We start from the raw sequence: 26578 nt of genomic DNA on the forward strand, positions 1-26578 counted from the left end.
TTCTTCCATCCATTCATTGGTTCTTCCAATCATCACTTATTTCTTGAGACCGCCTGGGTGCCAGGCCCCACGTGAGGCTTTGAGGAGCCAGACATTAACTGACCTTGAGGAGCTCAGTATAGAAAGAAGATATTTTAAAACATATATACTGGGAGTGGGGGAGGGACGGATTTCTTGGAAGGAGACTAAAAAGGCCCAAGCAATGATCAGAAGGACAAGTAGGAATTAGCCAAGTAAAGGGGAGGGTGGGAAGAATATTTTATATGCAAAGACCTAGAACAGAGTGCCCAAAATGTTTAGGGAACCATAAGCAGATCACAGGCATGGAACATTTTTAAGTAGGAGGTGGAAGGGCGCCTGGGTGGCTCAGTCAGTTAGGCGTCTACCTTCCTCTCAGGTCATGATCCCAGGGTCCTGGGACCGAGCTCCATATCAGGATCCCTGCTTGGCAGGGAGTCTGCTTCTCCTTCTGCCCCTCCTCTCCCCGCCCACCAGTTTGTGCTCTCTCTCTCTCTCAAAAATAAATAAATAAAATCTTAAAAAAAAAAAAGTAGGAGGTGGAAGTGGGAAAGGCGAGCCTGGATGTCAGTGGGACCTAGAATATGAAGATCCTCTGTTTAAAGTTAAGACATTGATCTCGATCACATTAGGTGGTGAGGAGACATGGAGAGGTTTTAAACAGCAAGGTAAGACAGATTGAGTTTTAGAAAAATCACATTGGCAGTTTGCCAGGCAGAGCGGAGAGAGGATCCCATGTGGAAGGAATGGCCCGAGCAAAGGCCTGGGAATGCGAGACCCAGTAACAGCGAGTGATCTGGTGCGACTCAAGCAAGCAGTGCCTGACAAGGAGCGAGGAGATAAACCTAGGAAAGAACTGTGTACAGATGGGAGAAGGTCTTCAAGTCCCGGCTGAGGAGTTTGGATTTGATTCTTCAGGTACAGATATTGGTCAGAACCCCATGGGAGTAAGTGGGAAGGTAGAACACAGACTTAAGGTCAAGTTTTCCTAGCTCTGCCATGTATTAGTTAAACCTCCATCTCCTCAGAGGTACAACGGAGATGATAAAATGACGAGGGTTAAGCAACATAACATGTAAAAAGTGCTTATCACTTTTTAAGAGCCTGACACAATGAGCACTCAAAATATCAGCCCTAAACCCCCCACGGAATGCATCACATCAAAGGGCTCTCAGTTCCTACCTGAGGGCGGAGACTCTGCTAGGAGAACACTCTGGGGCCAGATGCCCCTGACCTCTTATTTTTAAACTCGAGCTAACTTCCCATTGTTTATGTGGAAAACCATTGTGAGACCACGACTACCCACATTTTGGGGTAGTTCTCTCTAGGAAGCTCAGAGGAACTCCTGTACCCACCTCTGATGTTATGGGTACCTTTCTCTGGGGCCCAGAAAGCCAGCAGTTTAATTTGAGAGTGCTGGGCCTCCTCCCCAGGACCCTGTGACAACCTTTGCATTCACAGAGCACTGATTATCTCTTAATTTCATATTCATTTTAACATGGTCTGTATGTACAGAATAGTTTATATATATCATGTGTGAGAAAGGAAAAATATTTTATGTAGATGTTTATAAAGGCATAGAATAGCTCGTAAGACACTGGTCACTGGTCTTCTCCAGGATGGGGAATGGTGTGCATGGAGACAGAGGTTGTGGGGAGACTTACTTTCTACTCCTTTGTACCTTCTGAGGAACCAGGTATATGTATTATCTATTTAAACAAATCCAATAAAAAATTCAAATCCAATAAATTTTTAAAATTCAGAGGTATACCAGGTCCACTGTTGGCTTAGCCTCCAGTTTCACTTTCCACTGCCTTGCTCTGTAGTCCAAAGCAGGAACAGTGAATGAGAGGGTGACGGTCTTGGTTTCCATCCCCCACTGCAGGGGTTCGAACCCTTCTGTGACCCAGACCTCCCAGCTGGGGAACGGGGAGAGTGGCCTTTTCCACATTCCCCACAGGGGTAGCACTGAGAACTAGCTATCTGTTGGTAAAGGATTTCAGAATCTGGGAATGAAAGAGAATATATTAACATAAAATACTCTTGCTTTTTAACCCCACATAGTTCTAGGGAAATCTAATATAAAGGCTTCAGATCCACTTACAGTTGCTGCACTGAAGACGAATGTTAATTAGTGACATTGACAATTGTCATTTTCTTTGTAAAACTACTTGATGACTGGGAGCTGCAGGAATCTTGCTATATGAGCCTTCTTTTCTTTGAACAACAAAGTCTCAGTCTGACCTACCTGCAACAGACAGGAAACCTGCCCACCTCAATTACAGGTCTCAGCTGAGAGGCAGTGTTTGGTGTCCACGCTGTCTATCTAGACAGCATTTGCCTAACCAGGTCCAGTGACTGTGGCTTATCTTTTAATGAGGTTCTCCATTCCTTCTCTCTCCAGTGCTCTCATCTAGAGTGAGATGCACAGAAGGCATTTAATAAATGATGGCTGAACTAATGGCTGGCTGACTTCAGGAGGGCCCCCCTTTTATAGATAGGGAAATAGAGCCACACGGAAATGCACTGCCTTGCCTGAGTTCCATTATATAAGAAATCACTGGTGTAGGCGAGAGTCCCAGTTCAACCCCTAAAGCTTGTCTCTTCCATTCTCTGAACAGAGAATGCCTGAGAAGCTCTTGCATGTCCCTCTCCAAAGTCAGGGAAATAGGAGAAGCCGCTGCACAAGTCCTGAGTCTAGACAACCCAAGGAAATGGTGAAGACACCGTCCTTCCCCAGATCTGCTTCCCCATCTGTAAAATAACAGTGCGGGTAGGATAATCTCTCAGGTCCCTCTGCATTCATTCCCTCTGGTCTGGGCACACAGCCCTGCGTCCACCAACCACCTTCGACCGCCTCTTCCTCCAGGTTGTGTTTCTTTAATTCTTTGACCTTCCCAAGAGTTTCAAGGGGGCGCTGTGAAGCCGGCTACAGCAGCCAGCTGGGCTCTTCCCTCCTTGAGCTGCCTGAGTGCTCGCTCTCCCTGCTGGTAACCAAGCCCTTGTCTGCCTTTCGAGCAACCCAGCCCTTTCTTATTGTTGCTGTCTGTTTCCATTTGCTCCTTTTATTCTCCAGGTTTTCCTTGACTCTGATGTTTTTCCCCCTGCTGCACAACAAGCCCTTCTGATCTCTGTGAAAGGCAAACCCGTGTCATTCTTCCAAATCATCATTGTATGACATGTTTTTATATCAGCCGGACAAAGGAGCTATTTGATCAGGGGGTATGGTGTGTGATTGTAAGAAATTCAGCTAGTCGGTGGCAACCATTGTTCCCCAAGCGGCTCCCTGACCCCATTCTGTTCCAGGAAAAACTCCCTGAGAGTGGCCTCTATTCATGGAGTACCACCAGTCCCCAGCCGCGCTCCAGGAGCATGCTCAATTCCTAGCCATGTCACCGATAGCTGCCCACGGCCATCCTTTAACTCTTTCATCAGCATTAGGTTTCCAACCCCACAGCTGTTATCACGGCCGCTCGCTCAGGGGGTTAGAAGATATAGGCATGCTCTCTGCTCTCCCTCTTATCTCGGAGAAATTCAACCTTCCTTTGAAATGGTCATTTGGAAATTACCCGTCTGCTGCTTTCAGCGCAGCAGGCCTGGCTCGCATGCCCTGCTCTCCTCAGTTTTCCCCTGAGGACAGCCTCCCTGGTTCTACCAACTCACAGCCCTTGCTGCTCGGTGGCCTGCCTCCTGCTAGGTAGACCAGTGGCCCCTCGTGATGGTTTCTGATCGGCACCTCAGGTGGAACTACAGGGCCCCTCACCCTGACCCCCGAGTCTTGGGCAGATTGCGAATCAGTCTCCCAAATATGAGGAAATACTTCCACACTAACAAATATTACTTGCTTAGCCTTCCCTTGCTTTCCTTCCAGGACACACGGGGCCCCTACGTGTGTAGGACCCTGTGTTGGGTAGTGCAGAAGAGACAGAATCGTATTAAAATTGGCCCTTGGCCCCAGTAACTCAATGCTGTAGAGGAAGTGAGACCGTAGACATGTATCCGCAGGAACATCCATAACATTTCCTCATCATTAACCCTGTGCCATTAAAAGAGTGTGAGAGATTCCCAAACTAGTTGGGCCTAACTGCCTAGCACACAAACTACCCAAATGATTGGGACAGTTCTGTGAGCTATATATTCTTTTCAAAAGGTCCAGCCTGCCCTGAGTGTGTGGATCTTAGCATTACACATCTACATAACAGCCCCGAAAACCCACTAGAAGATTCTGGGAAATGTCTTAAAACCTAATAGTGTTGGGGTTTTCCTTACTGTCACTGTGCTCATTTTGCAGAGACGAGAAATGAGGGGACTGAGTCGATACCACGCAAAGCCAGTGGCTGAGCAAGCTCTCAAATCTAGAGTCTATTGTTCATTGCTCCCCTGATTCATTTTTTTTTAAGATTTTATTTGTTTGTTTGATAGAGAGAGACACAGCGAGAGAGGGACCACAAGCAGAGGGAGTGGGAGAGGGAGAAGCAGGCTTCCCGCTGAGCAGGGAGCCCGACGTGGCACTTGATCCCAGGACCCTGGGATCATGACCTGAGCCAAAGGCAGATGCTTAATGACTGAGCCACCCAGTTGCCCCACCTGGTTCATTTTTATTTCACTAAGTTCTGCTTTTGTCCAAAAAGCTGGCTATAGATTAGACTGTGGTCATTTCTCTGTAACTACTATCAGGGAGTCAAGGACCTCAAAGCCAATAAAAATGCCAACTCAAGAGTCTAACATCCTAAATGAGGTTTGGCTCTCTTTTATCCCCCATCAGGGTTTCTTTGCCTTAAGTCAAAGAACGGCTCCTCCAGCAAGAGAATCTTAGCCAGACTCCTCCACCACCTCAGTTCCTCTTTGACCCCAGGGGAGCATCCACAATGCAACAGCTACAATATCAACAGCTATATGTATAGTGGCCAAATAATTTATTGTCCAAGTACTAATTCATGTTACAACATGGATGCACCTTGAAAACATTATGCTAAGTAAAAGAAGCTGACACAAAAGGCCACATATTATATGAATCCAAACATATGAAATGTCCAGAATAGGTAAATCCACGGGGACAGAAAGGAGATTAGTAGTTTCCAGGGTCTGGGAGGGGAGGGGATGGAGAGTGACTGTTAACAGGCATGATAAAAATGTTCTGGAATTAGACAGTGACAATGATATACTGAAAACCACTGAATTGTACAATTTAAAGGGGAAAAGTTTGTGCTATGTGAATCTCAACGAAAAAGAAAAAAGAAAAGATGGGGGGAAATGCCACTTAAAAAAGAAAGTTTGTCGGGGCGCCTGGGTGGCTCAGTCATTCAGCATCTGCCTTCGGCTCGGGTCATGATCCCAGGGTCCTGGGATCGAGCCCCGCATTGGGCTCCCTGCTCCACGGGGAGCCTGCTTCTCCCTCTCCCACTCCCCCTGCTTGTGTTCCCTCTCTCGCTGTGTCTCTCTCTGTCAAATAAATAAATAAAATCTTTTTTAAAAAAAAGAAAGTTTGTCGTCCAAGCCAGGATCAGGACACCCTTGAAGTATTAATAATTACTCTGGGAAATATGTATAAATGAGGACGTATGGCCTAGAGTCTACCCAAGCAAGGATTCTGTGGCCACTAGTGGTCCCAGGGACCACGTGGATTGGTGTTCCTAGCTCCTAAATCCCCCAAGCCATTTGAGATTCTATTTCTTCTTGAATGTAACTCCTCTTTATTTATTTATTTATTTATTTATTTATTTATTTATTTATTTATTTATTTGACAGAAAGAGACATAGCGAGAGAGGGAACACAAGCAGGGGGAGTAGGAGAGGGAGAAGCAGGCTTCCCGCGGAGCAGGGAGCCCGATGCGGGGCTCGATGCGGGGCTCGATCCCAGGACCCTGGGATCACGACCTGAGCCGAAGGCAGACGCTTAACGACTGAGCCACCCAAGCGCCCCATGTAACTCCTCTTTTGTAATGAACTTTAAAAGTTTACTCTGCGGGGCGCCTGGGTGGCTCAGTCTTAAGCATCTGCCTTCGGCTCGGGTCATGATCCCGGGGTCCTGGGATTGAGCCCCACATCGGGGTCTCTGCTCAGTGGGAAGCCTTCTTCTCCCTCTCCCACTCCCCCTGCTTGTGTTCCCTCTCTCGCTGTCTCTCTCTCTGTCAAAAAATAAATGAAATCTTTAAAATAAATAAATAAATGATAAAAGTTTACTCTGTGACATTGAACCTCTTCTTACTCACCTGGGATTTATCCATTCATCCATTCATTCACTAATTCGACGAGGTACCTACTGTGCCAGGCAGTCAGCATAGGGGCTGAGGAACAGAGACGAAGAAGTCAAGTTTCCTTCACTCCAGTTCACTGGCTACCGAGCAGGTTGCCGAGGAAGTGCATTTGAGACAGAAGAATGTTTTGGGTACCGGGAGGCCCGAAGAAGGGGAGTTAGTCCCTCCTGAAGCTTGGGATTTTCTAGATGCCCACCCACAGCTTGACTTTCCAGAGGGACTGTGATGGCCCCACTCAAGGAAAAAGGAATGCCTTCTTTGTCTTTGGTTTTCTCTCCCATTCCCCATGGTTCCTGCTGGTAAACGGCCTCTCATGTCCAGCATGGGACACCAGCACCAATAGCTCTAGAGCTTCTTTCCCAGGGGGGACCTGTACTCCAACTCCGACTCCCATTCTCTGGATGTCATCTGGATCTTTCCTCCCCAAGTGCATTGTGTTCTTGCCCATTTTTCTGCACACTCATGAAGGCTTATAAGGTTAAACCCCTTGACCAAGGTCACACAGCTGGTTAGTAACAAAAGCCAGGCTAGAACCCAGATTCAGTCCTCGAAGTGAAGTCCTTTTGAGCTTCCATTGAGGGGTTTTATTTTTCTAACAAAGTGCCTATAACCTGAAGAGGGAAACCCCAGTCAATCCTAAATCGGTTTTTTGTTTTGTTTTGTTTTCTAATTTTTTGCTTTAGCTGTCAGCCTAGGCCATCCCAGGGATGGTGGGAGCAGTCATAACTAAATGATTAGTGACCGCCCTCCCCCGAGGGCGCATGTCAAGGTCTCTCTGAGCACAGACTTCAGGCTGGAGCTTCTGATCCCTTACAGCCACCTGTGTAACCCTGGTCCCTATGCCACGCAGCTCCGAACCCTCATGCCAGTGGCGTTTCTAAGTAGACAGGAGGAGCAATGGGATCCGGTCCCCCCCCCATACAGTAGAAGTTCACACTTGGAAGAGTCAGAGGCGGAAAAGCTTGGAAGTTAAGAACTTGGGTTTTAAAGGCCGGCAGCTCTGGATTTAAATCCTGGCTGCGTAACTGGAGGGAAAATGTTCCTTCACTTTTCCAAACCTCAGTTTCTTCAATCGTAAAATGAGAATAACCACTTATTTAGGGGATAAAATCCTCCTAGGGATAACAAGCTACTAGAGTATCATCATCATAAGGGTAAAATGAGATGAGACGTATGAAGGACTTAGCATAGTCCACGGTAGATAGTAAGCACTTAATAAATGCTAGCTATTGTTTTTATTTTCCTTTCTAAAACTGCTTCTGGTGTTTGAAGGATCCCAGACTCTAGAGATGGTTGGTCATGTCTGCAGCCCTCTTATTTGCCCCATAATGGCAAGACCAAGCACTAAGCCAGCAGATGGGACTTCATTCATTCATTCACCAAAATTAATGAAGCACCTGCTATATTCCAAGACCATATGAAGAATTATAGTTCTCAATAAATTGTCGTAACTCGGTGTTATAAACAGAATAATGTATGAGACCACACCACAGAGGATTGCCTGGGAGACACAATGGGGAGGAGACAATTTAGATTTTGAAAGGGGGGTAGAGGTTCGTCTAGGTAGAGGGAACAGTACATGAAAAGACAAATGCATGGAAGAGCACGGAGTATTTGGGAAACAGTAAAAAGATCTGTATCACTAGAATCTCCCACAAAAGTGGAAGGAGAGAAGCTGGGAAAGTTGTGGCCAGATTGTGAAGGGCCTCATGTTGAGGAATTTGAATTTTATCCAGTGGGCATGGGGAAAGAGTGGAGATTTTTTAGCATGCAGGTGACTTGAAAAAGTCCTTGGCTTTGTTTAGAAATTTTTGTTCTGGCTACTCTGTAGTGGAAAGAGTGCAAATGAGTCCCAATCTTTGGGGCAGGGCAGTAGATCCCGACCCACCAGAAAGGAGAGGTCAGATTCCTCTCCACTCTGCTATGAGCTTTCAGTTCAGCCAAATTTCACACAGGTTTTGAGGGACTTGCAAAGACTGCGGAATTTTTTCTTTAACAAAACAGGGCTGAGGTGAGTTCCTCTCAGAGTTCTTGTTGTCGGTAGCATTCAAAACCAGTATTGACCTTGGAGTCTAGACACCGGAATTTTACCTCTAACGCCTAATGAACGGGCTGTGTGACCTTGGGCCGGTAGGTCTCTGTTCCTCAGTGCTTCCTCCCTTCCACCAGGTGGGAACTCTTCCCTCCTAGAAATTCCCTAGCACCAAGCTGATACCTGTCTTAGGTCACCTTTTCCGTGACATTCTGCTCTGCATTATTAGTCATCAGCGTGCTTTGCAGAGTGGAAAGTCTAGAGTCCTCAGATCCAGCTTCTAGTCCTGGCTCAGCCACTTGCCAGCTGAGTGGTTTAGAGACATTATTTCACCCTGCTGAACCCAAAGGTCCTTCTCTGCAAATCTGGAATATTGATGCTTAACACACAGAGTTATTAGGTCAACAGAAGGAATAATTGAAATAAAGTATATAAACACAGTGCCTGAAACATAAAGCGCTCACTAAAGAATATTTATGTGAACTTACTACAGACACACACAAGCGCTCACAACACATAGACACACACACTGCACGCTTGATACCTAAGCATTTAACTTAAATCATTTATGAGTATGGGCTCAGTATCAATATTGATATTGCATTTATGCCTTGATTTTCTTATCTTTAAAAGGTAATGATACTATCTGACTCATCTGCACTGAATAGTTGGAATAAAATTGAAAAGCACACCCATTTGTAATTGCCTACTTGACATCCAGCCATCATTTGTATATACAGTTTCTCTTACTAGAGTGTGAACTCCCCGGGGACAGGAACAAAACCACGGCTCTCTCTGCAGATGAGAAGTGGAGTGGAACCTAGGGCTTAGTGCACCGCAGCAGAGAGAAGCATTTCTAAGCCCCACATTCCACATGGAGCCCGTCCCCAAGCCGGGAAGCACCCTCCTGGCCAGCCCCACTACCCATTCTCAAAGTCGCCACCTTCTGCTGCCTGCCCAGGCTCACTCACGGGCATCACAAAAGTGGACTTCTGGGGGCGCCTGAGTGGCTCAGTCTGTTAAGCATCTGGCTTCTGCTCAGGTCATGATCGCAGGGGCCTAGGATCAAGCTCCTCATTGGGTTCCCTGCCCAGCGGGGAGTCTGCTTCTCCTCTGCCCCTCACCCGACTTGTGCTCCCTCTCCCTCTCTCTCAAATATATAAATAAAATCTTTTTTTTTTAGATTTTATTTATTTGAGAGAGAGAGAGAGAATGAGAGAAAGCACATGAGAGGGGGGAGGGTCAGAGGGAGAAGCAGACTCCCTGCCGAACAGGGAGCCCGATGTGGGACTCGATCCAGGAACTCCAGGATCATGACCTGAGCCGAAGGCAGTTGCTTAACCAACTGAGCCACCCAGGCGCCCTATAAATAAAATCTTAAAAAAAAAAAAAAGACTTCTTAGCCTAAGCCCAGTCACTAACGGCAGCCACAAGCCAGGCCTTGAGATGCCCAGATGTTGAGGAATTGAGCAGGGACCAGCGAGGGTCTCTCTCTACCTGTGGGGTAGAACCAGCCCTTGGTGCCCTCTGTGCTGGCCCAGGGGACAGTCGTCAGGGAAGCCTGAGCTCGGGAGGCTGCAGGAGAAAGGCTCGTCAGCAAGACCGCAGCCTCTGGCTCCGCTCCTGGCCTTTAGCATGGCAAATGTACTCCTTCTCAGAGTCCAAAGCTGCCTGCCACTCGGCAGTACCACAGGGAGTCCCACACCTAGACAACAGCTGGGTTCCTGGGACCCAGTCCAACTGCCTTCCCTTTGCCCCGGTCGGCTTCATTCCCAGGATCCTCAGAAACGGAGTGTTTTGCTGGATTGGGACTCACAGCAGCGTTCAGAACCACACAGGGCAAACGAGTAGTAGCTCAGCTAAGTGCCTCATTTATGTGGAAGATCTGGGGGCTCAGCCACTGGAGGGCATGGAGCTGCTCTGCAGGTGGGAGCAGAAGTGTCCCTGTTGGCTCCCAGAATACCTGAAAGGCCTTAGCCCTCTGAGGTGCCTTCTAACCTACATCGGAATCCCTAGAGGCAGGCCGGGAGGGGTGGAGGATAATCCACCCAGGCTGCTGCGGGGCTTCTTCCTCAGGGCTGCCCAGGCAAAGGGGGAAAAGAACTCCTCCAACAAGAACAATAGCATTTAGTGAGTGTTTCCTCTGTGCCCAGCACTTTCTAAGTACTTTCCATGTGTGGGGCGCCTGGGTGGCTCGGATGGTTAACCCAGATGGCTTGGGTCGTGTTCCCGGGGTCCTGGGATCGAGCCCCACATTGGGCTCCTGGCTCAGCACAGAGCCTGCTTCTGCCTCTCTCCCTGCTCATGCTCTCTCTCTCTGTATCTCTGTGTCTCAAGTGAATAAATAAAATCTTAAAAAAAAATAAAAAATAAGTATTTTACATGTGTTATCTTTGGCCCCCCCACTTCTAACTAGGCACTATAATGAATCCTATTTTACAAATAAGGACACCTCACCCCAGAGAAGTGAGTCGCTTTCACATGGCCACAGGACCCAAGCTAGAGAAAGGACCACTCACAGCACTTTCTTTGTGTCATACCATGACATGAAGGGGAAGAGAGAGTTCATTTTACTGGGCGGGGGGGGGGGGGGGGGGGGGGGGCGGAGAGAAAGACTTTTTTTTTTAAGATTTTATTTATTTATTTGACAGAGAGAGACATACATTGAGAGAGGGAACACAAGCAGGGGGAGTGGGAGAGGGAGAAGCAGGCTTCCCGCTGAGCCGGGAGCCTGATGCGGGGCTCGATCCCAGGACCCTGGGATCATGACCTGAGCCGAAGGCAGACGCTTAACGACTGAGCCACCCAGGCGCCCCAGAGAGAATCTTAAGCAGGCTCCATGCCCAGCTCGGAGCCCAGCACAGGGCTCGATCCCATGACCCTGCGTTCAGACCTGAGCTGAAATCAAGAGTCGGGCATTCAACCAACTGAGCCACCCAGCTGCCCTGAGAGAGTTTATTAAAAAAAAAAAAAAAAAAAAACTAAGGTTCTTGGGCTCAATGAGGGAGTTTAAGACTGAAGAGTATGGTGTGGCAGAAGTTGCTTTAGTACTTCCGAGTCCAAAAGCCCTTGGTTCAGATCCGAGGTCAACCACTAAATAGCTCTATCTCTGGGGGCAGATTACTTACAGCATTTAGCCTCCGTTTCCCCATCTGTAAAATGGGGCTAGTAGTGCCCAACTTGCAGGGCTGTCCTGAGGGTTAGAAATAACATGGGCAGCACGCCTTGACAAATGGGCGCTTGACAAATGGTAACTGTGGCTGTGACCCTCTCTCCCCTCCCTTGGGTGAGCTGGCGGCCCGTCACTGACGGGTCCAGCAGCCCCACTGGAGTAAGTGGAAGCAGCTGGGAGGGGATTGGGGGGGAGAGGGGAAGGGGGGGCAGCTTGAGTGACTGCAGGCCAACCCTGAGGGCCTCACAGGGGATATTGGCCCTAGCCGCAGGTGCACCAATTACTCTCCCCTCGAAAAGCCTGGGCGTCCACTCCCCCCCCACCGTTTCCCACTCGGCTCAGCCCCGATCTCTGGTCCTGCAGAAGGCAGTGGCAGCCCCACAGCACCAGTCCACTGGCTGGTCGTTTGTCTTCAGGTTTCATGGCCTCCCTGAGGCTCCCAGTGCTTTGCAAGCTTTCCCTCCCTTTCCCAGCCACTTCCCAGTTAGCCTGGGAGCCTCTCAGTGACAGCTCAGGTTTCATTCCTGGGAGCTTTGTTCCGAATGGAAGTTTCTGGTTGGGATAATACCTGGGTGTGAGTGGTCAGTGCAGGAAGAGACGGGAGCCTCTCAGAGGCTGTGGGAACAGCCCCGCTGGTCCAGGTGCTCTGAGGAGGGAGCGGGCTCAGCTGCTCCTCCTGGAGGCACCTTCCCGGCCGCGGCGGGGCCAAGGGGGCGGCCCCGGACAGAAGGCCTGGAGCCCAACCGGCCCTTCCTCCCTGGAGGGTCCTTGCCAGCATCTTCCCCCCGAATGCCCCAGAGAACCCTAAAGAGCTCGGACCCTCCATCTTCTTCACCACCTGCCCCAGCTGAAATGTCAGGCGTGAAGGAAGAAACTGAGGGGACGCCAATCCCTCAGCGGACTGAAGCAAATATTGTATACGTCTCTTCTATGAAATAGACTTCTGACCAGGTTTTCCTCAGGAAATTAGGTTCTGCTGCTAATTTTTTTTTTTTTTTTTTTTTTTGAAAACAAATACTCTGGTTCAAACCTTTTACCTTCTCGATGAGGAAATTAAGGTTCAGGAAAGATGAATTTCCCTGAGGATTTCACAGCTGCTCCTCTTGACTCATCTTCTCTGGGATCCCTTTCACGATCCAGCCAAGCGGAGTGCGTGGTGCTAACGCATATCTTGCCCACGCCATTAGTCTGTGAACCCCAATGCAAGGGGTGCAGCCTGAAGGCCGGGACCTTGCTTTGTCTACCCCTTTATCTCCAGCAACTCCACCTCCGGTGTGCCCTGAACCGAGTCGGGGCTGAGCTGAGCTGAGCCAAATTCCACCAGGAGCAGCCCGGGGTCCCCGCTCCCACCGGGCTGCCTCTTAGCCAGCATGGCCTCAACTCTGAGCCATGTGCCCTCCTCCCCGGGACCCCTCTCTCCTTGCACACCCCCTGCTCCTCAGCTGTCTCAGCCTTTTCCACACCTCATCAGAAATGACCTGCCAGCTCTGGCCATCTGCATTGGAAGGGAAGCTCTGGGAGTCGGGGGTCTATCCGATTTGCTCACTGTTGCCTCTTAATACTTGCTTTAATGTCCGGCACAGAGGAGGTGTCCGGTAGGCTTGGCATGTGTCAGTTCAAGGCCCTGGGGAAAGGAAAAGCTTGCCATTGGCTGAGAAGAAAGGTAGAAAGCCTTGAATGCTGATCCTCCATGTTCTCTTCACTCCTCTCTCCTCCCATTCTTCCAGCTCAGAGCAGTGAGGTGGCTTGCAGTTTACACATTTAGGGAGCTCCAGAGCCAGGATGCAAGGTTAGTTCTGTCTGACTCCGAAGCCCCGACTCCTGACGTCACACGGAGCCCCAGCTGATCTCCAGGGGCTGCTGTAGCCATTTTTCAAAATCCCTGATTTGCTTAGGCCTGGCCAGGAGCGGGGGATGGGCAATCAGGGTCCCTTCTCTCCCCTCTCTCTACCTGCCCCACTGATGTGATGGAAGTGCCCCCACACAGAGGCACACCACCAAGGCCATTCCTTCTGTCCCTCACACAATCCCGCCTCACCAGGCTCCCCGGGGCAAAAACAGCCATTCCAGACACCGCTGAGTGCTTAGGCTCTGACCCTGTTCCCCTCCCTGCTCTCAGCACACGCCTCTGGCTTCAGCCTTTTGGTCACAGCTCACCTTGTCTTCCAGCTGCCAGTCATGCCTCACTTAGGAGCACCCCTAGAAGCCACCTCTCCCTCCCTGGGCTGCTAACACCTCTCCCCAGGACCCTCCCACCCTCCCTTCTACAAGGGAGGATCAGGCCTGGCTTAATGGAAGTGGCTGGAACTTGAGCCCAAGGTGGGGAAGTCAGCCCAAACCCTGGGAAGCCAAAGACCCAGCATCCTACTGAGACGGCTCTCCTATCAGACCTGAGATCAGGCGGATCCTACATGGTGTATTACCCACAATGAATGTTTTATGAGTTTGTTCCTCATTACTGAGGGTTGCAGGAGGCAGGGAGGGGAGGGTGTCCAGAAAGCCCAGGGAGAGACTGGGCAGGACAATGAGGTGGGAGGGCGTGCGATGGCCCAGCATAGGTTGTGATGGGACAGGGGCATTTCTCTGTGAAGAAAGATTTAGCAAGAGTTGATGTTTGTCAAGTTGAAATGTTAAATGTCGCAGGTCCCCCTCAGAGCCCCGTGCCCTGGCTCCTCGAGGGCTTGCTATTCTGCCACTCCCAAGCCTCAGGCCCAGGCATTTTCTGGTTCTCTGGGCTCGAGGGAGTGGGAGCTGCAAACCATGAAGAGCTCTGTCCAGGCTTCTCCTTACCTCCTCACAGCAGTGTCTAGTTTGGGCCCCTTGTTCTGAGTAGCTCCAACCAGGCCACAGCCAGGGCCCAGCTGATTCTTCATGACTGGGGCCTTCATCGCCCACTGCAAAGCTACAGACGTCGGTTGGTGTGGGCTAATGCCCTGACTCTCCCCTTCACCACGTCCTCCCTCCACCTCCACAACCTGGGAAGAAAGGGAGAAGAAATGCAGCTCCCAGACTGGTCCAGAAGCCTGAACTCGTTTCCCAGAGAGAGGGGCTAAGGGGGGTGACAGGGGGTGCCTGGGTGGCTCAGTCGTTAAGCGTCTGCCTTCAGCTCAGGTCATGGTCCCAGGGTCCTGGGATTGAACCCCGCATCAGGCTCCCTGCTCCGCGGGAAGCCTGCTTCTCCCTCTCCCACTCCTCCTGCTTGTGTTCCCTCTCTCACTGTCTCTCTCTCTGTCAAAAAAAAAAAAAAAAAATCTTAAGGGTAGGTGACAGGCTGCAGGACTGAGCTGGAGCCCTTCTCAGCATCTGCCAGCCAGTAGGAGGGGGTCACGCATGAGGGTCAGCTCTGGGGCCTGCCCAGATGGACAGTGAGCTCTTGAGGGTCAGCAAGAGACCCAGATGGGGAAGCAGGGCAACCAAAAGGACCTTACTGGCCCAACCCTCCACAGTTCCATGGGACGTGGGGACCCCCCAGAGTCCCTGCCAGCTCCCCATCTGTCTCGCTACTTACTCGTCATCTCTCCTCCACTCTCTGGCTCTTAATTCCCCTTCACTCTCTCCTTTGAAGTCCCCTGGTTACTGTGGACATCCAGGGGTAGGGAAGGAAGCAGAATTTGAGGTGGTTCTGGTATATCCATCCCACCAGGCCCTGCTTAGATGCTCATTTGACCAAGTTTTGGAAACAGACATTGCAGCTTGAGGAAATTGGGGATGAGCCTGTGTCGGACAGCCCTGGATTTCCTTTTAGTAAGATTGTGCATGTCTGGATGGGCTCCAGGGGTCACCCATCCCAGGCACCCTCAAGTCTCCTTGACCTTCAGGCATTTCAAGGCTGACCCAACCCTGGATACAGAGAACGCCCGACCTGCATGTCCATTCAACAGCCTCCCAGTCTCCTCTCACTTTATCAGTTGATTGCTCCCACCAACGTTTACTGAAAACCCACGACATGCCAGGCACCGGTTCAGGCACTAGATATGCATCAGTGAGCAAGTCAAGTCCCTGCTCTCCTGGGGGTGGGAGGGGGACAGACAGACCAAAAGCAAGCAAATAAGAAACAAGATAATATCAGATAGGGATAAAGATAATAAAGAAATAAAGCAGAGGGGCGCCTGGGTGGCTCAGTTGGTTAAGCGACTGCCTTCAGCTCAGGTCATGATCCTGGAGTCCCGGAATCGAGTCCCGCATCGGGCTCCCTGCTCGGCGGGGAGTCTGCTTCTCCCTCTGACCCTCCCCCATCTCATGCTCTCTCTCTCTCTCTCTCAAATAAATAAATAAATAAATGAATCTAAAAAAAAAAAGAAATAAAGCAGAGAGTTATAGCAGAGATCTACAGAATGAGCAGTCAGTCCTGCAAGTTCGAGAAGAACAGCATTGCAAGCAGAGGGAACATGTGCAAAGGCCCTGGGGCAGATGCCAGCCTGGTTTGAGAAGCTGGAAGGAGGTGTGACCCCAGTGGTTAAGTGGTTAAGCCCTAAGGTTAGATGGACAGCCGGGGCAGAGCAAGCCAGGGACCGTGTGGGCCACGGAAAGGAGTCTGAGTTCAATTCTAGATAAGGTGGGAATGAAAAGATGAGATTTGTGTTTTGTAAATTCTGACTACTGAGCACAGAAAGGATTGTCGGGGGATACGAGAGGAATCAGGGAGCGCAGTTAGGAGCTGTTGCCATAAAGCCAGACACGAGCTGATGACGGCTTAGAGCAGGGTGAGGGTGGTGGAGAAGTCAAAGAGTAAGTGGACTGGAGTTGAGTTAGGCTCTGGAGGTAAAGGCAGCATGATGAGAGGCCAGGAGAGGCTGAAAGAAGAGCTCAGGAGACTCCCAGGTCAAACCAACCCTACTTGTCGGCTACTTCCTTTTGGCCCTGGTGTTGGCTGGGGAGTAGGACACTGAAATCTTCGGGCCCAGAAATTGTTGTCTTGGTCCTATATCATCAGGATGCCACACTGTCTTGGTTTTCCTCCCACCTACCTCATGGGCCACACTTTCTCATTCTCCCCCCAGGCTCCCCCTCCGCCCTGACCTCTGCATGTTTGGAGTGCGCCAGGGCTCAGGCTTGGGGCTCCTCTCTTCTCTCGCTATGCTCACTCCCGAGGGAACCCATTCCATCTCCTGCTTTAAAAATCACCTGTGCGCCAAATACTCCCAAAGCTGTATCTTCAACACTAGACCCCTCCCCAGAATTCCAGACTCATGCACAACTGCTCACTCACCGTCTCCCCCTGCATATTTCTTTAGTCAGCTGAGATGTAATGTATCCAAAACTAAACTCCTACTCTTCCCCTCAAAATCTGCCCCTTCTGGAATCTTCTTTGTGTCAGCAAATGACCCCTCCATCCTTTCAGTGGCTCAGGCCAAAACCCCTGGAGACCCCTCAACCCCTCTCTCTCACAGCCCATATTCAAATCCATCAGCAAATCTTGCCATCCCCACTTGTAAAAACTGCCCCAAATCCCAATCTCTTCTCACTGCCTCCAATCCGCTATTATCTCTAGCCTAGATTACTGCAATAACTTCGTAACTGGTCTCCCTTGCCTTCCCCCCCGCCCCCAGCTGCCTGTTCTCCACACAGCAGCCAAAGTAATCTTGTTAAAACTTCATTCAGAGCATGTCACTCTACTGCTCAAAGACCCCCGATGGTCTGCCATCTCATTCAGAATCAAAACTAAAGTCTTTTCAGTGGCCCTATGTGATCTGCCCTCCACCACCACCCCTTCTACTTCTCTGGCCTCACCTCAGCCTCTAGCCTTCTCCACGCCCCTCCCCCCCAACACACCCCTATCCTCCCTTCTTTGCTTCAACCTCACTGGCCTCCTTCCTCTTCCCCTAAATGCAGAAAGCTTTGCATCTGCTCTTCCCTCCACCTGGATGGCCCCTCCCCAGATACCTGAAAGCCTCACCTTGGTCAGGTGCCTGCTTAAACATTAAGATTTGAGTGAAGCCTTCTCGGAGCACCCTATTTAAAATTGCTACAACCCTACCCTCCTTTTACACTCATTCCGTTCTCTGCATTTTTCCCAATGTGGTTCTCAGTGTCTGCCATACTATATACCATTTGCTCTGCACCCCCTCCCCCCGCCCAGAATATGAGCTCCATAATGACAGGGCTTTTGTCTCATTTCCTGCTTGTCCCTCTGCCCCGAATAGAGCCTGGCCCACGATAGGCACTCAATAAATATCAAATGAATGAATGGAATTAGGGAAAGACCTACAATCCTCAAGAGGCAGCCTTGGTCTGGAAATTAACACCTGATTTCTAGTACTAGCTAGAAATGTGTCTTCCGGGCGGGCCCTAGGCTGTCTAGCTATAGATGCTGAAGAACTCCTGAGGTCTTTCGCTGCAGCAGCATTCTAGAATGATGCTTGTGCACAGCCTCCCCTTCTGTCATTCGGCTAGGGTAGAAGGAAGGGTTGGACAGAACCTGGTGGAGTGAGAGGAGAGAGCCCTCATTCATTCTTTCTCATCAAGGCTTGGGTGGAGTCTTCGCTGGCCTTGAAATGGAAGACAAGGTTCTAGTTTGGAGTTGGCAGGGTTCTGGGAGGCCTGGGGGAGGGAGGGATGAGTGAGGGGGTCCAGCCCCACCTTCTGGGTGGGGACGAGCAGAGGCCTGGCCACTAGGCCTGCTTCCTCCTCATGGCGGGTCGGTCCCAGTGAAGGTCTCATGGGCAGTACTGCTAGAAGAAAAGGAGGGGGGATCAGGATGAGGTAAGCACTAAAGAGAAGGCCTTCTGTGTGGGTCCCCTGGGCTTGCAGGCAGGTCCTCAGGGAGTCCTGGGAGGTCAAGCCTGCCACAGGCCTCAGGTGGCCCCCAGGGCCCTCACAGCCAGCGCCCACTCTAGGGCAGAGTGGCAGACCTTTTGGCTGAGAAGAGCCCAGTCTTCCTCCCTTTTCTGGGCCTTGCCACGGCTCCCTGCTTGTTTTCCCCGAAATAAATGGACTGAGCATATTGGGCCGGCAATAACCCCTTGAAATCAGTTGTTATCACAGTTAACAACCAGTTTGGCTTCAGTTCAGGCTGTTAACTATCAAACCACTAAGTGCCGGTAATGATTGATTCTTGGCCAGTTGCAGCTTGAGTGGGCTGTAAAACCCCATTAGCGAGGGCTCTATGGAGGCGGCAAGGCAAAGATAAACAAGGTGGTGGGTGCTCTAGCCCAGCCTGGCCCCACCGCTCTGGGCTCTGCTCGCATGGGTCCCCGGCCCGGGGTCCTGCCAGAAGTCAGCCCTTCCCAAAGCCCTGGGCAGCCTCGAGGACCCCCACCTCCCAGCCACCTCTCCGCTGCCCCCAGCCACCACCACCAGGCATCTCCCTCCTCTCTGTAAGGCAGGTCTGGCTCTGCGGACAGCCCACCGCTTCTCCCTCACGGCCACCACGGCACAGTTCCATCCACCACGCCAGAGAACTCGAGCGTCCCTGGCCCCGGGGGGCTGCAGGAATGGCTTTGGCCTAGCCGGTGACCAGCCGCCACTCCGTGGCCAGGATCACAGGCAGGGAGAGCCTGACATTCCACCCCCACCCCAGACTCCCTCCTACCCTATGGCTTCCCCCAGGAATTGCTCTCAAACAAATGAAATGTGGGCAATTACTGGGCTGGGGGCTGGACAGGCGGCCGTGCAGATGAAAGCGTTTCCTGGACGGTCTCTTCATTTGCATGGCATCAGAAGCTGCTCAGAAGGTGTGACTTTTCCCACAGTGAGACCCGAGCTCCTTGCACAATAAAGCCAGGCTGCTCACCCAGAATTAATTAAAGGGGGAGTGGAGGAGATGGAGCAGAGGAGGAGGCACTAAGAGCTGGGGGAGCTGGAACAGAGATGTCTAGAGCCCCTCCCCACATCCCCTGTGTCTATGCACCTGGGAGACACCTCCTCTCTCCAGAGCCCCTCACCCCCATAGCAAGCCAGAGGAGGTGGCATGGCCAGAGCCCAGAGTATCCCCAGCCTCTCTCCTCCAAGGCTTCCCCTTGAGTCATGGAGCTCCTGGTCCACCTGGATGGCATGACCCTGGAACCTGCGGCTTCAGCTCTGAGAGGCCCACGTGGTTAGGAAGCCTTGGGGTGCCCCCCACTCCAAGGAAGTGCCGAGGAACAGAGGCCCAGAGGGAAGAGGTTTCTGGATTGGCCCGGTAGCTGCGCTGTCAAAAGAAGGCAGCAGAAACGGCCAGAATGGGAGGCCTCAGTTATGAAGACGGGGCCAGCTCTGCCCTCAGGAGACCTGCTGCCTCTGGGCTTGGGCTGTCCCTCGATGTGCTGTGATGCCTGGCTCTCCAGTCCACATCCAAACACACAGCTCTCTGCCCACCACAGGCCAGCCCTTGTGCCCACACCGTGACCTGCTCCATCATCGCCCTAGCGCGGCCTGGGCTTCCTTCCTCCACAGCAGGTCCGTCTTGGGCCAGTCCTTCTGACCCATGAGCTGTTGCTTCTCCTCCGGGGCCAGAGTCTGAGTCCTGCTCTCCACCCGTGAACTTCCCTCCTGGTCCCCTGCCCAGCTCCTCTCCCTCTGGGCCCCATCTCTCCAGGGTCGGCAGCCTCTCCCAGGGTCATGGTCCCTGGGCCCTGCTGCAGCACCTAAGCTCAGCAACTTCCGCTCACAGCTCTCTAACCAGAGCTTCAAAAGTCAGCACCGCTCCGTGTCTCAGTCACCAGCACCAGTCTTGGCGGTCTGCCCTCCAGCGTAACCCCACCTTGGGCCCTGGCAGCTGCTTTTCTTTCATCCGCTGGAGCCTGATACTCAGAAAGCACCAGCTCTGGCATCTCCAGCCTGCCCTCCGCACAGATCTAGACACACACACAGAGGCACTTTTTAAAGATTCATTGAGGGGCGCTTGGGCGGCTGAGTCGGTTAAGCATCTGCCTTCGGCTCAGGCCATGATCCCGGGGTCCTGGGGTCGAGTCCCACATCAGGCTCCTCACTCAGCAGGGGCCTGCTTCTCCCTCTCCCTCTCCCTTCCACTCCCTGCCCCCCCCCCCGGACAAATAAATAAATACAATATTTAAAAAATAAAAATAAAGATTCACTGAAACCATGAAAGCAGCTCTGGTCCGAGCAGAGCCCTCTTTTCTGCCCTAGAGGTGGCTAGGGGAAGTGTTGGCAATGACTCCCCCAAGGAGCGAGGAGGTCCTGGTCTGAGAGCTCCCAGGACCAGCTAAGAGCCTCTTCTTGCCCCTTTCCCTGCTTCTGTCCCATCAGGAGAGCCCCTCCATAACAATGACAGGCACAGGTCCTAAGTCAGGCTGGAGGGAGGCTCCAGTGGGAACTGGTTAGGGTTAGGGCCGCCCTGGCAGCTGGGGAAGGGGGAGGGGCTGACCCCCACAGGACTTGCTCTTCAACACATTTTTAATACGCAAGTTAAATAAATATTTCAGTCATTTAATAACAACTAAAACACATCCACCCCCTCCCCACACCCAGCCTTAAAAAACCTGCTCTAAGTCCCCACCCTTTCCTCCCTGCCCCCGCCTGGGTGTGGGGGGCAGTGGGCTCCCGGCTGCCCAGCCAGCTTGTCCTGCAGGCGCCGGGATCTCAGGAGCACCTCTGCTGGCCTGGAAAAGCCCCCCGACCCGGAGGGAACCCCGCCAGAATCCCAGTCTAGGCCACTGCCGGCCTTCCCGAAAGTGAAGAAGACAGACGCCACAGCCAAATGGAATACAAAAATAGAGCCTCTCTTTTGTTTAAAAAAACAAAACAAAACAACAACAACAAAAAACCCAACGGCAAACAATTATCAAAGGCTAGAACCCGGGGCTCCCCCGGCTCCTCCCCAGCCTTCAGCAGCGCGGACCTCGGCTCCCGGAGTTTCTCTGTGCTCCCCCGCGAGCAGCGGCGCCGCGCGGCGGGGAGGGCGGCCGCGCCTACCGGGGCTCCGGGGCCCAAGTCCTCTGGCTGCCGCGCAGGCTGCGCGTGAAGGGCGGGTAGTTGAGGAACTCGAAGCGCAGGCTCTGCTCCGTGGTGTGGTGGCCGCGGGGCAGCCGCTTCATGAAGTGGACCTCGCGCTGGTGCTGCCGCGTCTTGGAGCCCTTGCGGGGCCGGCCCTTGCGTGTGAAGGCCATGTACCAGCCTTCGTACTTGGCGTTCTGCAGGGCCGTGTAGTTGTTCTCCAGCACGATCTCCGTGAACACGCAGTCCTTGCCCTTGCCGTTGCTCTGCAGGTAGTGGGGCCAGACGCGGGCGTTACTGGGCTGGGGCCCGAGCCGCACCCCCAGCCCACCCCCACCCCCACCCCAGCAGAGGCAGAGGGCAGGCGGCCCCAGACAGCAGGTGGGCGCCCCAGCAGATGGCAGGGTGGGCACGAGCGACGGCCCCACCCCCGCCCGGGCACCCGCTCTCTAATCCCTCACAAGCCGCAGCCCACCCGGCAACTTCCTGTCCTCCCGGGCAGCAGTGACACATGGCTGTCTCCGGAGGGGCTGGGCCCCAACACAGAGGGCCAGAGAGGGGGCCCAGACCCTGCCTGCCCTGGCCTCCTGCCCACCAGTCTGGCCGAGCGGCTCGCACCCGTTTCCCCAGCTGCACCACACATCCCTCCCACCCCCCCACCCCACCCCGCCCTTCAGGACCCCAGGGGCCCCAGGGCAGCCACCCCATGGGGGAGGGGAGGCCTTCGGGGAGACGCGGAGCCCAGGAAGCAGGGAGCTCGAGGCTGGAGAAGAGCCGTGACTAATGGGGCCATTTCAGAGCTCGGCTGAGGGGCTGGGCCTGCGGCTTACCGAACATTCCAAATGCTGGTACCATGTAATTGGACATAATAGCAAAGCAATTTGGCGATTTGTTAAAAAGATATATGGAATTTACCAACCCCCCCACCAGCCCCTTCCCTAGCCTGCCTTCTTCCTCCTTGGCCTTTATAGCTTTTCATCTCTCAAGCAGTTTCCTTCTCTCTCACCTCCCCCACCCCCACCCAGTCATTAGGTAACCCCAAGGTGGCCCTGTGTCTCTCTGGGATCCTGGAGGAGCTCTGCCAGCCCAGCCCCCTCCCCAGGCCCCAGGGACCCTCCATTCCTTCTGGGGCCTCACCTTGGCGATCAGCTTCCCCTTCTTATTCATGCAGATGTAGAGGCCAGTCTCCGCTCCTCGGACTCGAACACGGCTCCCAAAGGTATCTGTCTCCACAATGAGCTTTGCTGTCAGGGAAGGTGGGGGGATGGTTATTGGAAGCGCCCTGACCCCCACTGTACCACATCTTCACCCCAGCTGAGCCTCAGACCTGTCACATCCCAGTAGCAACTGCTCCAAGAGCAGGAACCCAAGACGTGGGCTCCAGCCCCAGCCCAGCTGCCGATATGCTGCGCGACATTGGGAAGGATCACGTCCCCTTCCTGGGCCTCAGGCCCCTCAGCTGGCGGTACACGGGGGGATGGACGATTTCAGGAAGCACAAACCGGATTCTGCAGAGGAATCTTAGAGCCATCAAGCTGAACAGACCCTCGTCTAAAACCGGACAGTACTGACTTCTACGTCAAGGCTTCATGACTAGAGTTCTACTCTCATCAGAAGATCCCTGGGAATCCTTCAAACTCAAAGCAGTATGTGCACATGCCTCACAGACCACTAGAAACTTCTGGGGTGCAGCAGTGACACGAGTTCTGAGGCGAAACCTAAAAGCACTCTCTCCTGTTTCTGACACCTCGGGTTCTAACTCACAGCCTTGGCCCCCCACCCCCACCCCTGCTCTGACGGGCATGCGGACCACTCTCCCTACACACGCAGCCTGAGCACTACCAGCTGCTTCCCCAGAACCTCAGACCCCAGCCAGGAGGCTTCTGCTCTTCTCCACGCTTCCCAGTCACCACTGTCCCCAGCCCCAGTGTCCAGAAAGCAATGACTCAAATAGTCTTTTCTCTCTCAACCCCCATCACAGCTGGGCTTCTCACCCTGGTGACCAAACACTTTCTGTGGGTGAGGAGGGGAGAAAATCAGGCATGCTTGCCTCTCTGTCTGGAAAGCTGATGAGACAGGGAGCTGAATTCTGTGCCTTCTTCCCCTGTGCCCTCCCCTCAGACAGCCAACTTGCCACAGAAGTCCTGGTCCCTGTCTCGTCCCTGTGTAATTCCTCCCTTGGAGGCTGTGCCCAAGAAGGGAATGAGGGCTGACTTAGCTGTTGGGAATAGGACAGGAGGGGCTGGGTCTCCTGTCCTCTCTACTCCTTTTCCCTCCTTGAGAAAGCAGTTCTGGAACTCCCAGAGCTGTCTCCCAGCCTGCACTAACAAGGCAGCGCCTTCTTTGTCCCCAAAATTAATGGGGGGGATGGGTACCAAGGTCAGCAAGGCAGCCCTCACTGCCCAGCCTGTGACTGCCCCCCACCCCTTCACATAAGCACAGAGCTGGGACCCAATGGCCAACTCTCCAGTCTGGCTCCAAGTCAGCCAGGGAAATGCAGCTGTCACCTCCCCTCCCACCCACCTCCTCTTGGACCCAGCCAGTCTGCTCATCCCTCTCCTGATCTGCCTTCCAGAGCAAGGAGTCACTGCTGCTAGGGCCAGGAGGGACACTGACGGGAGAAGGGGCGAGAGGATCCCACTCTGAGGATTCCGGCCAAATGGGGCAGACGGGGCTGGAACAATCCCTCTCTTCCTTCCTGGGACCCGCAGGGAAGCAACTCGGACCTCTCTGCTATTCTCCCCCAGACTCATACTGTCCCAGCTGCACACCCTACGCCTCTGCTCGTGGGCCCTCCAGCTCCCACTCCTGCCTGGCAGGCAGGGATCAGGGAACCTGGAAAGCTTCCTACACTTGTAAGGACAGAAGTGGGCATCAGACTTCTGAGGTCTGAAGATGAGCTCCGCCATGGCCAGCGTAGCCTCTTCTTCCCTCCCCAAAACCCAAGGATGCTGGACCATTTGCTCCAGTGGAGTAAACCCAGGAGGAGCTAAGCATTCGTTCCCTTTCCTTGGAAGCTGAGAAGGGCAGCAAGCAGCCAGTTTGGAGGGACAAAGGGACGGCAGGCTGGCCCTGCCAGCCCAGCGGGGGAGCTCGGCCACCGGGCAGGCTGCCCCCCACCCTCTCCACTGAGAGCCCCCACTCCCCTTCCTGGATGGAGCTGAGGAGCTGGGGCCGCAGTTTGCGGCGGCTTTCCCGAACAGCCTTTTGGAAAGCTTAACATTTTCAAACCTATTCTTCCACCCCAGTGACAGATTTATCCCGGGAAAATTATGTCTCCTTCTCCAGCTTTGAAGGGAAGTCAGCTACGTCGATGCAGAAAAAATGCAGTGAGACATACTCGATCCCCCAAACTGGCTCGAGAAGAGGAGAAAGTATTCAGGAAATGTTAAAAAAGGTGAAAGTAAGAAGAGTTTTAATCGCTCTGCCAGACGCGGGGGTCTCTCCAGAGATTCATAGAGAACAATCTTGAACCTCTTTTTTAACGTTTACAGACTTGCAACTCCTTTCAAACTCCACATCTGAAAAAAGGCTCGTTCTTTTTCTGTTTTATATCGTTCTTCATTTTTCTTCTTAGCTCTTAAAATGCCTCACCTTTTTATTACATTTTAATAGAGTCTTCCCCTCTCCTTTCATGCTTGTTTAACTTGGTCATTATTTAAAGGTTTTTAAACTCACAATAATCGCTCTCTAAAAACAACACCAGCCGCCCAGAGGGCTTGCTTTTCTCTTGGTACGTCCAGGACTCTGGAAATTGGCCTGGTTTCAAGGCAGGAATATTGAATGTTTTAGAAATCAATCAGTCCTCAGCCTCTCTGCCCTGCAGTAGCTCCCTGGACTCACCACCCCATGAGGAGTCAGGAGCCCGGTTCCGACCACCACCTGGGTTCCTGGGTCAGTGGAGTGGAAAGGGCCCCTTCCCAAGCCCAGTGCCTATGTGCAGTTGGCCCTTCTGATCAAAATATTTAAAGGTTTGTGGCACCCCCTGTACAAGCTGGAAGGGCTGGGGGTGGGGTGAGGATTTTTCTCCCTTCTCTTTCCCAACTCTCCTTTTCTGGACCCTGGTGACATATCCTCTTTCAAGCGCTTCCCTTAAACCTGTGGCCCCTCCTGCAGAACCCTCTGTCTCCACCTGCACCTGGGGAGGGGTGTGTGAATGGTGGAGGTGGAAAGGGAGACTCCTGGATTCATTCATTTGCTGGGCAGGGAAGGGGTACCTGTGGGCCAAGTACTCCCCGGGGTCCCCTTCCTAGCCCTCTCGTCTCCAGCTGACCCCCAAGATGCTTTTTTGCCTTAACTCCTTCCCTCTGAGCTGGAGAGGCCTCTGGCCGGCACAGATGGGGCGGGCGGGTCCGGGCAGGGCAGGCCAGCCAGGGGAAGGAGGGCATGTTCTACAGTCTACCTTCACCCTGCCCGGTGCAGCTCGCCTTACCGAAGGGGTCCCCGTCTTCTGCCATGGCGTTGATGCGCTTGTTGGCCAGGACCTGCACGTGCTTCCCGCTGGTGCGGCTGTAGAGCTGGTAGGTCCGGATGAGGCGGCGGCTGAGCTGATCCGTCACCAGGCTCTGCTCCCTCACATGCTGTGTAAAATTAGGTGAGGACTGAACAGTTACCTTTAGGAAATTGAAAAATACACAACACGCCATTATAATGCTACTCTGCCCAGGGGCCCGAGTGGCCCCCATCGCCCTGCACGCGCCTCCACTACCCCAGGCCGCCGGCAGGGGCTGGGTGGTCCCCCCAACATGCCAGCTCGGGCCACAACACCCAACCCAGGAAAGTCGGGCAGACCCAGCCTAGCAAGGATGGAACGATCTGGACCTACCTGTTGGGAAACACCCTGGGACTCCTGGCCAGGATCAGGGAAGCAAGCTCCCTGCCCAGCGCCGCCGCCCCCCCCCCAACCCCCACGCACCACCACGCCTTCCTAGAAAAGCAGGGCGCTTGTAAGTAGGGAGACAGCGCTGCCCGACCCCTGACATTTATAAAGACAAATTTACGGAGCAAATGTTGAGAGCGCAGAGAGCCTAGGCACCTGATCTTTCGGCCAGACCCGCCACAAGTCTCCCCAGAGAGCCGCGGAGAGAGTCCCTGCGGCGGTCACCGGGACTTCTGACAACGAACGCTCCCAGGCCCCAGCTCCCCCCTTCCTCGGCAGCCAGGTGTGGCTGCCCCTCGAGCTCCCTATCCACCCCAGGTTAGGGGTGGCTAGGATGCGCGGGAGGC

The 26578-nt window shown here is 52.9% G+C and overlaps 1 protein-coding gene across 1 annotated transcript; it reads right to left on the reverse strand.

The window, feature by feature from the left end:
* Positions 1-21139: 21139 nt before the first annotated feature.
* Positions 21140-26113, reverse strand: FGF8 (fibroblast growth factor 8). The gene is made up of 3 exons (XM_045876286.2): positions 25785-26113; positions 22490-22596; positions 21140-21618 (listed from the first exon to the last, which is right to left on the reverse strand). Exons 1-3 carry the CDS (start codon positions 26035-26037, stop codon positions 21328-21330), a joined length of 651 nt encoding a protein of 216 aa, XP_045732242.2. The 5' UTR covers positions 26038-26113; the 3' UTR covers positions 21140-21327.
* Positions 26114-26578: the final 465 nt, after the last annotated feature.

Source organism: Mirounga angustirostris, unplaced genomic scaffold (genome assembly GCF_029215605.1).
Source record: "Mirounga angustirostris isolate CCGP_5_RB_7025 unplaced genomic scaffold, mMirAng1.0.hap1 SCAF_6, whole genome shotgun sequence".
Taxonomy (NCBI): domain Eukaryota; kingdom Metazoa; phylum Chordata; class Mammalia; order Carnivora; family Phocidae; genus Mirounga; species Mirounga angustirostris.

What these genes read in the sequence shown, in the direction of transcription:
- FGF8 (XM_045876286.2), bottom strand. Translation starts at nt 26,037, where the DNA reads ATGGGGGCCACTCGGGCCCCTGGGCAGAGTAGCATTATAATGGCGTGT. An exon ending in AGAAGACGGGGACCCCTTCG is followed by an intron (nt 22,597 to 25,784) that starts GTAAGGCGAGCT and finishes CTTCCCTGACAG; the next exon opens with CAAAGCTCATTGTGGAGACA. An exon ending in AGGGGAAGCTGATCGCCAAG is followed by an intron (nt 21,619 to 22,489) that starts GTGAGGCCCCAG and finishes CACTACCTGCAG; the next exon opens with AGCAACGGCAAGGGCAAGGA.